The 13,289-nt window shown below is 48.9% G+C and overlaps 1 protein-coding gene across 2 annotated transcripts in view; it reads left to right on the top strand.

Annotated features, from left to right (window-relative positions):
- The window catches only part of PRKCA (protein kinase C alpha), a 285,771-nt gene that overhangs the window by 114,011 nt on the left and 158,471 nt on the right, over positions 1 to 13,289 (top strand). For both annotated transcript variants that reach the window (XM_070393096.1, XM_070393095.1), the window contains exon 3: positions 8,514 to 8,596. In XM_070393096.1, the coding sequence (XP_070249197.1) occupies positions 8,514 to 8,596 (83 nt within the window). The remainder of the gene's footprint in view (positions 1 to 8,513; positions 8,597 to 13,289) is intronic.

Raw genomic sequence — 13,289 nt, 5'->3', positions numbered from 1 at the left:
TCGGATCCGTACAAAATGCCTGATGGACGTACCGAATGACAGAACACATTCAATTTTAAATATGTACTAAGGTTATTTTTTTAGGGTGATGATTTGGAAATCACTTTGGGATCTTGTAGCCTGTTACTAGGAACATCATCTTTAAAGTCATATTTTCAGTTAATGCACGAATGATTGAAGAGATTAGAAAAGAGAGGTGAACGAAAGGAAAGAAAAGTGAAATGAAATCTTCTTAGACACCATCTCAGACACCATCTCTCCACCGCTTTGGTCTGTATCCTTAGCACACTCTTCCCCATGGGGACAAAAAAAAAAGCACATGCACATCTTTTAAAATCAGCAGGTGGCTCTCCATGACGATTATTGTCAAGTGTTAAGTTTTTAAAACACGTGTGCAAGTGTAGATTAAAACGCAGTTTGGTCTTAAAATTCTGCATCACAACTCATAGTTATAAGCACTGACTCTGCCTGTGGTGCCCTGGCGGGCTGATTGGAAGTGCCCTGTGTTTGTCCCGCGAGGCTGATTTTTTTCGTTGCCTCCCCACTGCTCTCCGCACCTCGTGTCCTTCTTTGTATGAAAACTCTCCTGGCCCCTTTATGTTAGGCCTCCCCAGTGGCTCCCCTTGTTCCCCGTGCTCCCCGTGGGCATCGGGATCCCTTGGACACCTTCACATTTCCTTTCTGGAAATTTCTGGCCTCATTGCCTTGTAATTATGTTGTGTTCCACATCCCTGATGCTTTATTGGTTCCCAACATATTGGATAAAAGGGAGGTAATTAGTGGATTATGGCTTCTTTTAAGTTGTTCTCCAAGATAAGCAGAGGGGAAATGCTGCTACGTGGGTAAAAATTTACATCACAATGTGAACAGATTTTGTCGCCTAAGCCCCATGTAATCTGAAGAAAATGAAAGCCTTTTATTTATGGAAACTTGGTTCATGTATTTATCGCTAAGAATTAAAAATCACCATGGCTTTGTGGTCGCCCTATAATTTTAGAAGCAATGCTGTACTGTTTTTTGGTTAATCCTCACCCAAGGATATTTTTTCCATTGATTTTTTTTGAGAGCGTGGAAGAGAAGGGAGGGAGGGGAAGGAAAGAAAGAGAGAGTGAGAGAGACACATTGACCAGTTGTCTCCCACATGCACCCCGACCCGACCAGGGCAGGAAGAACCTACAACCCAGGTATGTGCCCTTGACTAGGAATTGAACCCTCGACCCTTCAGTGTGAGGGCTGATGCTCTGACCACTGAGCACACCGGCCAGGGCCCATGTTCACTTTCGGGATGCCCCGCGTTTGTAACTAAGCGTTAACATCCTTCTTTCAGTTCTGAGACAGTCCCCACCCCCATCCCATCATCGACTGAAATAAAACCAAACCAGGACATTACGGATGGAACACCTTTCCCCTCACGCACCCACAGGAGCTTGGCAATCATGTGACTAAAACACATAAAATAGACATCACACTGGATTCTGAAATGAGAGTGTTTACGACAACATTTGGAACAACTTCATAATTTCCTTCTGTGAAGCATGACCCAAGGTAGTATTTTCTTGGTAGATATGAATCACATTTCTTTCCACCAGAGCGTGATTTTCCTCTGACCTCCTACCTGCCCCGTGGTTTGCATGAGGCGACCAGGCCTGTTTTCATAATTTCACATCGATGTTGCTGCAGACGGCCCCATGGCCGTCCCAACGAGGTGGGAAACCTCCCCGGACTTGTATCACATCGATGTTGCTGCAGACGGCCCCATGGCCGTCCCAACGAGGTGGGAAACCTCCCCGGACTTGTATCCTCCGTCGGCCTGGCCAAGGGCGTCCTTTCTGCCACAGGCCTTCCGTGAACTGGAGGCTGGAGTAGGAGCCCTTCCCTGGACACTCACAGCCCACAGGCCAGGCTTCCTTCTTGACTGTGAAGTTATCTATTTGTGACTCTCTTCTCAACTAGACTCAATGCTCGTGGGGCAACCTGAGCTGAGTTGATCTTGACCATCACCAGGGCCTATTGCCATAGGTGGGATGTAGCTGCTGTCAGTAACTATTTGTTGACCAGAATGTAAATATTTTTTATTGATTTTTTTTTTTGAGAGAGAGAGAGAGGAGGGAGGGAGGGAGGGATGGAGGGGAGGGATGGAGAGAGAGAGAAAAAAATTGAGGTGAGGGCGCAACATCGATTGGCTGCCTCCTGCACCTCCCCCCGCCCCCCAGGATCGAGCCTGCAACCTGGGTATGTGCCCTGATTGGGACTTGAACCAGCAGCCTTTCGGTGCAGGGGACAGCACCCAACCGACGGAGCCACACTGGCCAGGGCTGTTGCCAGAACTGAACTGAACCGAAAGTTTTCTACCTGTTGCCTCTGTTTCTTTCCTGCCTGTTTTCCTGCCAAACCATGACCTCTGTGTGACATGACCCTCCAGTCCCTGACCCAACAGACTAGCCTCAGTCACCTTCCTCGGGCTTCTTGTGAGAGGGGCACTGTGGAAACGGCTCCCTCCTGGAAACGCTCCCGCCTTCAGGTTTCAGGCTCTGTTCTCCGCTCTCCCCTTGCCTCTCTCCCAGGCTTGTCTCCCTTCTTCTCCTGACTTCTGGCCTCACCCCGCAGGCACACCTGTTCCTAGACACTGCTTTCAGGGTGCCCACCGTCTCTTCTTCGGTCCACCATCTCTGCTAAGCAGATGCCCCAAAGGCTCGTTCTTCATGAAACCCAAAGGCCTCGCACGTCTGCCAGCCTCCCTGGCTTTCTGCTGGGAGTATCCCAGAGACTTGTGTAAAGAGGGGCCCAGCTCTTGGCTTCACCCTTGACTTTCAGCTTGTAACCAAATGGTTTGTTTATTGACCCAGTACGTGCTAAGGATGTTGACTGTTGGTGAGGCTGCTAGGATATCAACACTTTGGCTTACGCATGAAGCAGGGATTAAACAAGAGGAAAGAGAGGCAAGGAAGGGGGGTAACCTTGTTACTCACCTACCCGGACCCCCAAAAGGCTTTCCGTTTGAAAACCACCACGGCAGGTTCTTTCCGAAGTCTTGTCTGATGCTGTTATTGTCAGGCCCTCGGCGATGTTTCCTGCTCGTAAATGAGTGATATCCTCCGTGAAGGCGAGTGCTACAGGTCACGTCTCGGGCTCTTGGTCTCCTGGGGGTTCCAGGTGTGTGTTTTCTGGGTGGGTTTATGCTTGTGCGGGAGCCTCCGTTGCCTCCCCCCCTGAAGACTGAGACGGGACTTTCTGTCATCAGCAAGCGCCGTGCACACACTTGTTATGAATGTGATTGCACGTACCAGCCAGGATGGTAAACACGCCATACTAAGAAAAGCGCCAGTGGTTTTCATTTGGGGCTTCTGGTTACACTTCGATATTGAACCCTTTAAGCGTTTGGACTTTATTAAACTCATTTATAATCATGACCAAATGAGTCTTTACAGATGCCCCGGATGTATTTGAAATTTCACAGTTTCCATTTCATACCCTCAGTTCGGGTTCAAATCACTTTTTTGCTTAGTCAGCCATCATCTTTGTGGGCGCTTATCTTTCCCTTTGGAGGTGTGAACAGAACCTTAGTTTGTGACGTTGCTGTTTCGGACTGAAAGGCCCTCCCCGTCTGCATGGGTGGTACGGGTCAGTGTTATGGACTCAGAGTGGCATGCAGTTCTCGGGGGGAGGAGAGAATTATCTTGGGCCCGGTGTTCATGCTGGAGGCAGGCCTGTGTCTGAGACGTGAGCCACCTGGGAGCCCAGGAAGCAAGTCCTGTTCCCCTAGAGCCGTGGTTCTCAACCTTCCTAATGCCGCGACCCTTTAATACAGTTCCTCATGTTGTGGTGACCCCCAATTTCATTGTTACAAATTGAACATAATTAAAGCATAGTGATTAATCACAAAAACAATATGTGATTATATATGTGTTTTCCGATGGTCTTAGGCGACCCCTGTGAAAGGGTCGTTCGACCCCCAAAGGGGTCGTGATGCACAGGTTGAGAACCATTGCCCTAGTGCCTTGCAGGTCTCTCACAAACCCCGAAAAGTCATCCCAGGCAAAAAGAAAAGACTTAAAAACAATGCAGTGAGAATGATGTGAACTGTGGACTTGGGTGATTACAATGTATCATTGTAGGTTCATCAGTTGTAACAAATGTACCCTCTGGTGATGGTGTTGACCAGGGGGCGGGCTGTGCATGTGTGGGGACAGGGCGTATACACGGGAAATCTCTGTACCTTCCATGCAATTTTCCTGCGAACCTTAGACTGCTCTTAAAAAAATAGTCTCTAAAAAAAGATTGCAGTCTAGTATGAGGGGCTTGATGAACCCTTGTGTTGAAGGCATGCGATGTATTTTTTTAGAGTCAAAATGCACACAGGTTTTGGTGTTCACACATGGAGCTCGTATTGCCAAGTCACGTGGCTCTATGCCCTTAGGGACGGATGTAAAAGGAAAGTTGGATTCTTCAGGTGATTTTGAAATCCGCACAAAAACACTGCAGGATCGGAGCTTAAAAATCAAACCTTAGGATGTTCCCTCAAACACATTGCCTGATTTGTCATCAACTTACCTTTAAGGGATTTTTTTGTTTGTTTCCATAAAGCAGATGAGCCTTTATAATACAGTTACGGGGGCATTAAGACTTTATTACTGTGTGTCGGTAGTTGGTATCAGAAAAGTCTATTCCAGAGGTCCTCAAACTTTTTAAACAGGGGGCCAGTTCACTGTCCCTCAGACATTCCACACATGCGCACTGCGGGCCCGGGACGAGTTGGCTGCTAAGCAGGACAGGCAGCGGCAGCAAAAACACCCGGCGGGCCGGATAAATGTTTTCGGCGGGCCGCATGTGGCCCGCAGGCCGTAGTTTGAGGACCCCTGGTCTATTCCATTTCATCTGAGTTGAAGAAAAAGGGATAGTCGAACTAAGTAAAAGGAAGGAAACTGTTCAGCAACCACCTGTTGGCATATGTGTTGCCACCATGATCTGCCTTTCCCCACGAGTGTGGCTTCGGGGCCATCACCGGCCAGCGATGATCAGAGCTTCCCTGAACATTCTTTCTGCCCTCAGCCCCAGGCCCCGCTCTCTGCTGACTGCCTCACCCCCCAGACCACCTCCTCCTCTCCACCATCAGCCACAAATGTGGGCTTCCCCACGACTCGGAGGCTTCGAGTCCTCATTCACTGTGTTGCCTTCAGCTGTCAGCCACGTAGATGCCTCCCAAACCTCTCCGCAGTCCCAAGCTGTCTTTACACCTCTACCTTGACCTTCCACTTGCTTGCCTGACACATCCACCAGCACATCCTCCTCCACTTGTCCAAATGGACCCCCGTGTACACCACACAGAGGATTGTTTCTCCCACAACCCGTGTCCTTCCTGTGGACCGTGTTCCCAGGCTGCCAGTCCCCAGGTCCAGGTAAATTCTTTCTTACCTCCTGGTCTCTTCCCTTCATTCCCCACAACCTACCAGACCTCCCTTTACATTTAGGGTTCTTTCTCTTGCAAGTACAGAAAAGTCAGGTCAACAATGCGCAAACAATGCAACGCATGTATGATATGATCTTACGTGTTGAGGACTATTGACTTCTGCCATATGTATGAAGGCATAGATAGATGTGAAGAAAATGACATTTTAAAGGGTGTCTGGTGGTTCCCATACCTGAAAAGTCCGGAGGTGAGCGACGTGCCAGTGCAGAGATCTGACTTCTCTCTCCTGACTCTTCTACTCTCTCACTTTCACCCTCTTAGGTCCATGATGGTGACAGCGTTGCCCAGGTGCCCTGGCTAATAACCAAGGGCCACCCTTGACTCCCCTTCCTTCACACCTCATATTTAATCCCTCATCCCTTTTCTTCAAAATGTATTGCAAATCCAGCCAGGGAGAAACGCAGAAAAGGGAGCATCCGTCAGACTTGGTGACGTCAGAGAAAGGGAGTTGAGAAAAAGGTTAGCGATGATTCTCCCGGGGGAGGGGAGGAGAAATGGGGAGACCGGGGTTCCGTGGAGAGTTTGATGGGTGTGTGTACCAAATGCCTGGAGCCCGAATCCGCGTGCTGCCTGAAGAATGGCCCTCCTCAGACTGTGATAAAACACGTGGACTTGATTCGTTTTTATACAACTTGAACGTGGATCCCACGAGAAGACTGTTTTCACTGTTACAAATGTGAAACCAATAATTTTCTTTTAACATGCAAATATAATATGAGCTCCGCTTTTCCTTACTTTCCCTACGTAGCCAAGAAACAGTTCACTCGCCTTAGAGACTTTCACTGTCATTGTGTTCGGATGTGCCGTTACCGTTCATCATCCCTTCCAGCTAAGCAAGATTTAATTAAAGCCATCTCACGCGAAGGCAGCCATTTATGCCTCTAAAAAAGGAGCTCTCAGACATTCAGCTGCCAGTCTTCTGTTCTAAGCAAAGTTGAACTATTAAATTTAGTAGGTTCTCTCTGGGAGTCAGGATTTGCTACGCAGTGGCTTTAACCCCATTAATTTGGGATAACGGGGAACTTTTATGCATACTGTGTCTCTGTTTATTCATGGGGGATCTGTTCCAAACCCTGCAGGGGATACCTGAAACCTGGTAGCCCGGAACCCTGCATGATGGATGTGTTTTCTCCTATACACACACGGCTGTGGTAAAGCTTCATTTACACATTAGGAATAGGAAGAGATGAACACAATAACGAAGGCCAGCTATACCAGCGCAGTCTAATGAAAGTTATGAGGATGTGGCCTCTCGCAAACTCTCTTACTGTCCTGCACCCATCCTCCCTCTATATCTTCCTTCAGATCATCCGTTCTGAACCCCAGGTGTTTGGACAGGCCTCCCTCAGGGTCTTTCTCCCTCAGGTAACCCGCGTGTAAATGGGTCTTCTCTCCATGTCCCTATGGGCCTTCCAGGCACGTCTGGGTCCGAGACTTCCGTGGAAGGAGGGGGGCTCCTAGGCAGGTGGGAAGGAGTATTCTGGGGTCGGTGGTGGGGCTTCGTGCTGCCTGTAGATTATACTGTGCAGGGAGGGCCTGGTTCTTCTTAGGAAAAAACATGGGTGTGAGATTTGGGGGGCATATAGTAGAAATAGTGTTAGCTGGAGACATACGATCGTGCGGCTGGATTAGTGGGGATAGAAAAGACAAATACAGGAAACAAACTGTCCCTCCAAAGGGATTTGATAAATATGGGTTTTCTTAACGAATGCCGAGCTGGATTAAGAAAAGGGGGAAAGAGAGATGAAAGGCCCGGAATGTTTGAATGATTAAGTAGGGAATGAGAATGTTTCTCTTCCCTTTGAAACACTGTATCCATAAAACACAGCCGCGAGGCAGTAAAGCTCCTGCCAGCTTCATCCTTTAGTAACTTCTCCTGGCTCCAGTGCATGAAGGATGGCTTTGCGCCTGGGGAGAGGCAGCGGGTGAGACTGATTTGTGCATCACGGCGCTGCCTTATGACTCATCCTTAGAGTGTGGCCGTGGACATGCTTTCAGCAGGAACACGGTGGAAATGCCCTGATCGAGGGCCAGTAGGAGCTGGCACATTGGGTGCTGCCCAGGCAGCGGGGGGATGGGGTGGGGGTGGGGGGTGTTGGGAGGCTCTCTCCCATCCCCTCCTGCACCAATGTGCATGGCAGGCAGTGAATAAGAACCCCTCATCCAGGCATCTCTGCTCTAAAGTGACGCTCTTTTAAGAGCTCTTCAATTGTTGTGTTCCTATAGGTGGTTCCCTCATAGGTCCAGCTCTGCCTCCTCAATGCCTGGCCTGCATTTTCTTTTTGTTAAATGTACTGTTACAATGCATTGGATTATGGCAACCCTAAAAGATAACTATTTAAAGAGAAAACAATCCACCCTATCCTACTTCCCAGGCTCTGCATACCCATATCTTCACCCTCTGGGCTTCATCCATCTCTCTCTCTCTCTCCCTCTCTCTCTCTCAGTATATGTATGTGTGGCCAGCAGGCAGAAACAAGAAGGCGTGAGGGTGTTCCCCAGCCTTTCTTCATTGCAAAGGGTGGTCCCCATAAACTGGGTTGTGTCTTCATGAGTGTCCCAGTTCAGAATTTTGCTCAGGAAGTTCTGTAGCCCACATTTGGGGGTATCCATGTATTATTTATAGTTATAAACGCTCTGTAGTTTATGTCACCTACAGGTTGTGACATTTATAAACATGTACATGAGTGTGAGTGTGTTGGTATAGAACAGTGCAAATTAATTTAAATTTCGATCCGTGGTTTATACCTTGAGACACTGTGTGCCAGTGTCTCTGGCTCTCTTGTCCTCAACTGCAAACAGCGGGCATCGTGGTTTGGGAACCCTCAGCCGGGTCAGGGCTGGCGTCCTATGATTCTGTTATCTGCGAGTCTCATTGATACCAAATGTGGCTGAGTCCTGAATGAAATGTCTGGTTGATGTCTGAGGTTCTGGCTGCACTGAAATTAAATGGACTCCTAGCAGTACGTAGCCCGTGTCGGACACGGACGCTTGTATATACTAAATCCAGGCTATTCTAACTCTCACTCTCTTTTCTCTCCCCCAGTTTGCTGTTTTGTGGTTCACAAGAGGTGCCATGAATTCGTTACTTTTTCTTGTCCGGGTGCGGACAAGGGACCCGACACCGATGTAAGTAACCTGGGAACTATTGCTCGATGTCCATGCGATTTCCAAGTTGAATGTTTTTAATGCCTGTACAGCTGTTGTGGGGGCCCATCCTCCTGATGGGAAGATTTACCAGTCAGACTCGTGCTGTTTGCCTTGTGCTAATGAACAGAGGTGCGGTCCTTCTAAGCCCGGTTTGGACCACGTGGGGATCGGAGGAGAATTTCATCCTCCCCTCTGGGCAGCCACATGGACTAACTCCACCGAATGTATAGCAGTAGCTTCCCCGAACACAATGCGGTTTTTCCCGAGGATACATTATACACATACAGTTTCCGAGAATCGCCCTTCCGGTTACTAACTGATGGGCCTGTCATTGCTTTTGGCCCACGTAACACACTATTTCTGGTTCGTATTGTGAGAACCTTGCTGCCTTTCATGACGGGTTACAAATGCTCCTGTTGATTTAAAGAAGTTCGCATCTGCCGGGGGTGAACCCGCCGTGGTGTTGATCTGCCTCGTGCGTCTGCCTGTCTCCAGGGAGCACCTCTGTGCGCCCAAGACAGGATCAGCCGAGGAGAGCGGGGCATCAGAAACAGGGTGGGGCAAAGTAGGTTTGCAGTTGTTCGTGTGGAAAATAATGTAATAGTGAATAAATAACACGACAAGAATAAAGTCCGTTTCGCCTACAACTATAAGCCTCCTTTACGCCGCCCGCCCCCCCACCCCCCTACCGCCCCCCCCCCCCCGGCCCCCGGCCCCCATATATGGAGCGGAAAGAGCCTTGGGCTGTTACACGGAAAGTAATATTGTAACTGAAGAAAACAATGTTGCGTGGGAGGCCTGACGTGTAGGCTGTTCTACTCTGAGTTGCCTTCCCCGGGTCACTGTAGTCACTGATGCTTACATGACGTGCTCTAAGGGATTCTGCCCGTGGCTTTGGTGCCCGCCAGGAAACTGATTTCCCTGGGGCACGTGCGGTGGGGGCAGGGCTGGGTTCTCCCCTTCCCAGAAGAAGGCGAATCCATGGGCGCTCTGCGCAGCTCAGCATGGCATGTTTTAGTACATGTACTGAAGGGACTTACCGTGAGCCCCTCAGCGTGTGGGAACCTGCTGCGTTCGGTGAGGATGCGGGTGGAGGCTGCACAGCATGGGTGCTCGGCTCTGAGCCACCACCGTCCCCGCAAGGCCTCTCAGAACGCGGGAGCCAGAGGTGACCTCCGAGATGGTCTTGTTGTATGTCCTCGTGGGCCAGGACATGTTGAATGACTTGCCTTCATACAGAAAACTATGGAGTGTCACGGCCCTACCTTTCCCAGGCTCCCCATCCACGTCCCCATTTGGGGCACTTTTTTATAAAATGGGTGCAAAATGAAGAGCAGCAGCTTTTCTGGAAGTTGGCCTGAAGCATCATGAGGTGGTCCTGTCACCTTGCTCATTATTCTCAACTCCATCTCCCATTGCTCATTTGTCTCTGTCTCTTCTCATTCCAGCCCCATCAAGAATTGGGGTTTGGGGAGGGAGTGCAAGCTATAGGGCTCTACACAGCTTTTGCCTGACCCCCTTCCTCCTGCTCCTTCCTCCTGGCCTCTTCATTCTTTTGGTTAAATATACCTTATTGAGAACTTAATACGGGGGAAGATAGAGATTAAATTATCACTAATTAAAATAGGATACAGGTGCATCTACCTGAGGGTCCTACTCTAGGTAGTAAGAAGGCTTCCCCCAAGGAAATGGCATTGAAGCCAAGCTCCCAGGGTAAGTAGGAGATGGGCAGCAAAAGGGAGTGTGCATGCGTGCATGCTGGGGCATAAGGAGCCTTGCAGAATCCTGTTTCTGATAAAGGGAAGATCAAGTGGGAACTCCCTGAAGTGGGGAGGAGTTCCCGTACATGAAAGAACCCAAGCGGCTGGGCATCAGATGCCTGGTTAGCATTTTGAACACAGTCTTGGGAACAGTGGGGACCCAGGGAGAGGTTTTAACCTAGGAATGACATGCTCCTGTTTGCATCCTATGAAGGTGGCTCTGGTGGCCTGTAGAAGATGAGCAGGGTAGGAAGTGAGCTTGATGTGCAGGTGACAGTGGGGAAGCATCCGTGGATGGAGAACCAGCACAGAGGCCCTTGCTCTCAGGGAAAGAAGACAGAGCTTGGAGTTGGCGGAGGCAATAGGGAGAGACAAGTAAACCCACTCAGGATGCCGAATCAGCGCTTCTTGGTCCTTGTGGGATCAGGGAGATGGAGCTGTTGAAAAAGACTTCCGGGTTTCTGGCCCAAAGGGAGAGCCTAGTTGGGGCCCATGGGTAAAGCGGATCAAGGGAATGACCTTGGACATGTTTCGTCTGAGAAGTAGGACATCAGGAGGACAGTTGTGTGTGAGTGTAGGAGTGGAGGTGAGCAGTGGGGTGAGTCCTGAAGATGAAGATTTTTTTTAAGCATCATCTGTGCGCCTTAAGAGAGGAAGGCTGCAAAGTGGCCCTTTCAGAGAATCATACCAATGTCAGTCCTGCCCTTAAAGCCATAATGTGCATACACACGCATGCACACACACACACGCGCGTACACACACACACACACACATTGCCACGAAGCAAAAGTAATATCTGTGAAGCTGGACACTGTGGAGGGCTGCACATCGGGAAAGCAAAATTGCTTTCTGTTCTTCACGACAGTCTTGAGGATTCTCTGCTCTCAAGGTCTTTTTGGTGTCTTAGAAATGAATTGAATTTAAAAAAAATAATAACAATATGTAAAGGCTGCTAAATTGTTTAAAATTCAACATTTCGAAGCTTCGTTTATAACAAAACTCAAAACATTTAAAACAAATCTGGAAATAATTTTAATTAGCAAATCTATTTTCTCAAAGTGTGCTCTTACCTTTACTATGGAAATAAGACAGTTTTGTGAGCAAACCCAGTTACACCCAAAAGGTTTTTATACTCTTGAACTGACAAAGTAAAGCGAGACTTGTAAAAGGTGCAGGTGCTAAAAACACCTTTGCAGTGCAGCAGAGGGAGCTCAGGAGGGCCCTGGCGTGGGAACTGGGTGTTCTGTCCTCCCAGGTAGGTCACGACAAACCTCCCTAGGCCTCGCTTTGCTTTGCTTTTCTTTTAATAAATATGGAGGATGAACTCAGTGGTCTTTGAAGTTGTTCTCAGCCCTCAATTCCATTCTATCACTTAGTAGTTATTAAGGACTTCATGCTATGAAGATGTGAAGGCGAAGACAGTTTCATTCCTGTCCACCCAATACATTCTCTTATATCACGAGGATGAGCGAAGCAGGCAAATAATTATGATTGCATTTGGCCTGGCCGGCGTGGCTCAGTGGTTGAATGTCGACCTATGAACCAGGAGGCCACGTTTTCATTCTGGGTCAGAGCACATGCCCGGGTTGTGGGCTCAATGCCCAGTGAGGGGCATGCAGGAGGCAGCTGATCAATGATTCTTCTCTCTCATCATTGCTATTTCTCTCTCTCTCTCTCTTCCTCTCTCTGAAATCAATAAGGACATCCTTTAAAAGGAGTTTGAATTTGCTAGCTGCATATGTGGCGAAGAAATAAAATGCTCTTGAGTTGGAGGGAGAGAGAGCATCTAATGGGAGAATGAGAATGCGGGAAGGCTTTCTGAAGGTGGTGACATGTTAAAATGGATTATAGTTCTTTTCAAAATTTTCTTTTACAAACAAATAGACCAGTGTTTTCGTGTTTCCCCTGCTTAAGGGAGTTACGTCTCTCGGCAAATGCTGTTGATCCAGTGGCACACAAACTCAGTTGACACATACAGGTTGTCCCCCAAAATGTATGTGCACTTTAGAAGCTGATGGCTCAATTTTGAAAATGAACTGTATTTTAATAAACACTGCTTTTATACTTGTTCAGGCTGTGTGTGTGCGTGCATTTTTTGCAAGAAGCCCTGTGGGAAGAACACCTGGGAGAGAAACCGCAGTCCTCTGGGCTCCCCCCAGGGGCACCTCCGAGGACGCCCTCGCCAGGTCCCGAAACCACCCCGGCGCTTGCCCACCAGTACCACTCCTCACCGGCTGCGGCGCCACGGGAAACCTTAAAAACAAGCTATTTCAGGGAAATAAGCCTAACAAAATCTCCTGTGCTAATTCCGTCCCCGGAGGGTGGGCTCTTGTATGCACCAGATTCGCAGCAGCAGAAGCATTTCCCACAAGGGGAAGGGACTCCTGCTACTTTTGCACCAAATTAATTTAGCTTGGAATTAAAAATAGCCCCAAAGACGTGCCCCCCTCGTCCGCCGCAGTGCTGACGATGCGCCTGGGGAGACAGCCGGGCAGTGGAGGGTCCCTTCACTCCCTCCCAAGTTTTAGCCGGTGAGAAGTGTGTGTGGTTGATGACAGGGGCCTCAGAGTTTAGCCAAAGGCCTGCTTTCACGGGACCCTGGGGGCTTTTCAGCTCAGTCCCACAGTTGAGCTTGTCACTGCGCAAACATCTTTGGAACTCAGCTCTTAGAATAGCACGGAAGGCCAGGAGCACATTCTTTTCAAAACCTCCCTCTTGGCAAATTGTCAGCCTTTGAGAGCATGGGGATTGTTTGGGGAAAGCAGCCAAAAGTCGGGCGGAGCCAGATCTGGAAAAGGGGTGTGAGTAGGTGGGCAGTGCTGTTGCGGGTCCAAGAGGAGGTCAGAGGATTTGGCAGGAAGTGATTTTTCTCATGAAAGTTATGAACTGTCTCTGACATCAGGTTTGAAAGG

Source organism: Myotis yumanensis, unplaced genomic scaffold (genome assembly GCF_028538775.1).
Source record: "Myotis yumanensis isolate MYYU_CA2020_CCGP unplaced genomic scaffold, mMyoYum1.0.hap1 SCAF_16, whole genome shotgun sequence".
NCBI classification, from domain to species: Eukaryota; Metazoa; Chordata; class Mammalia; order Chiroptera; family Vespertilionidae; genus Myotis; species Myotis yumanensis.
This window is presented reverse-complemented; position numbering and strand designations above follow the sequence as displayed.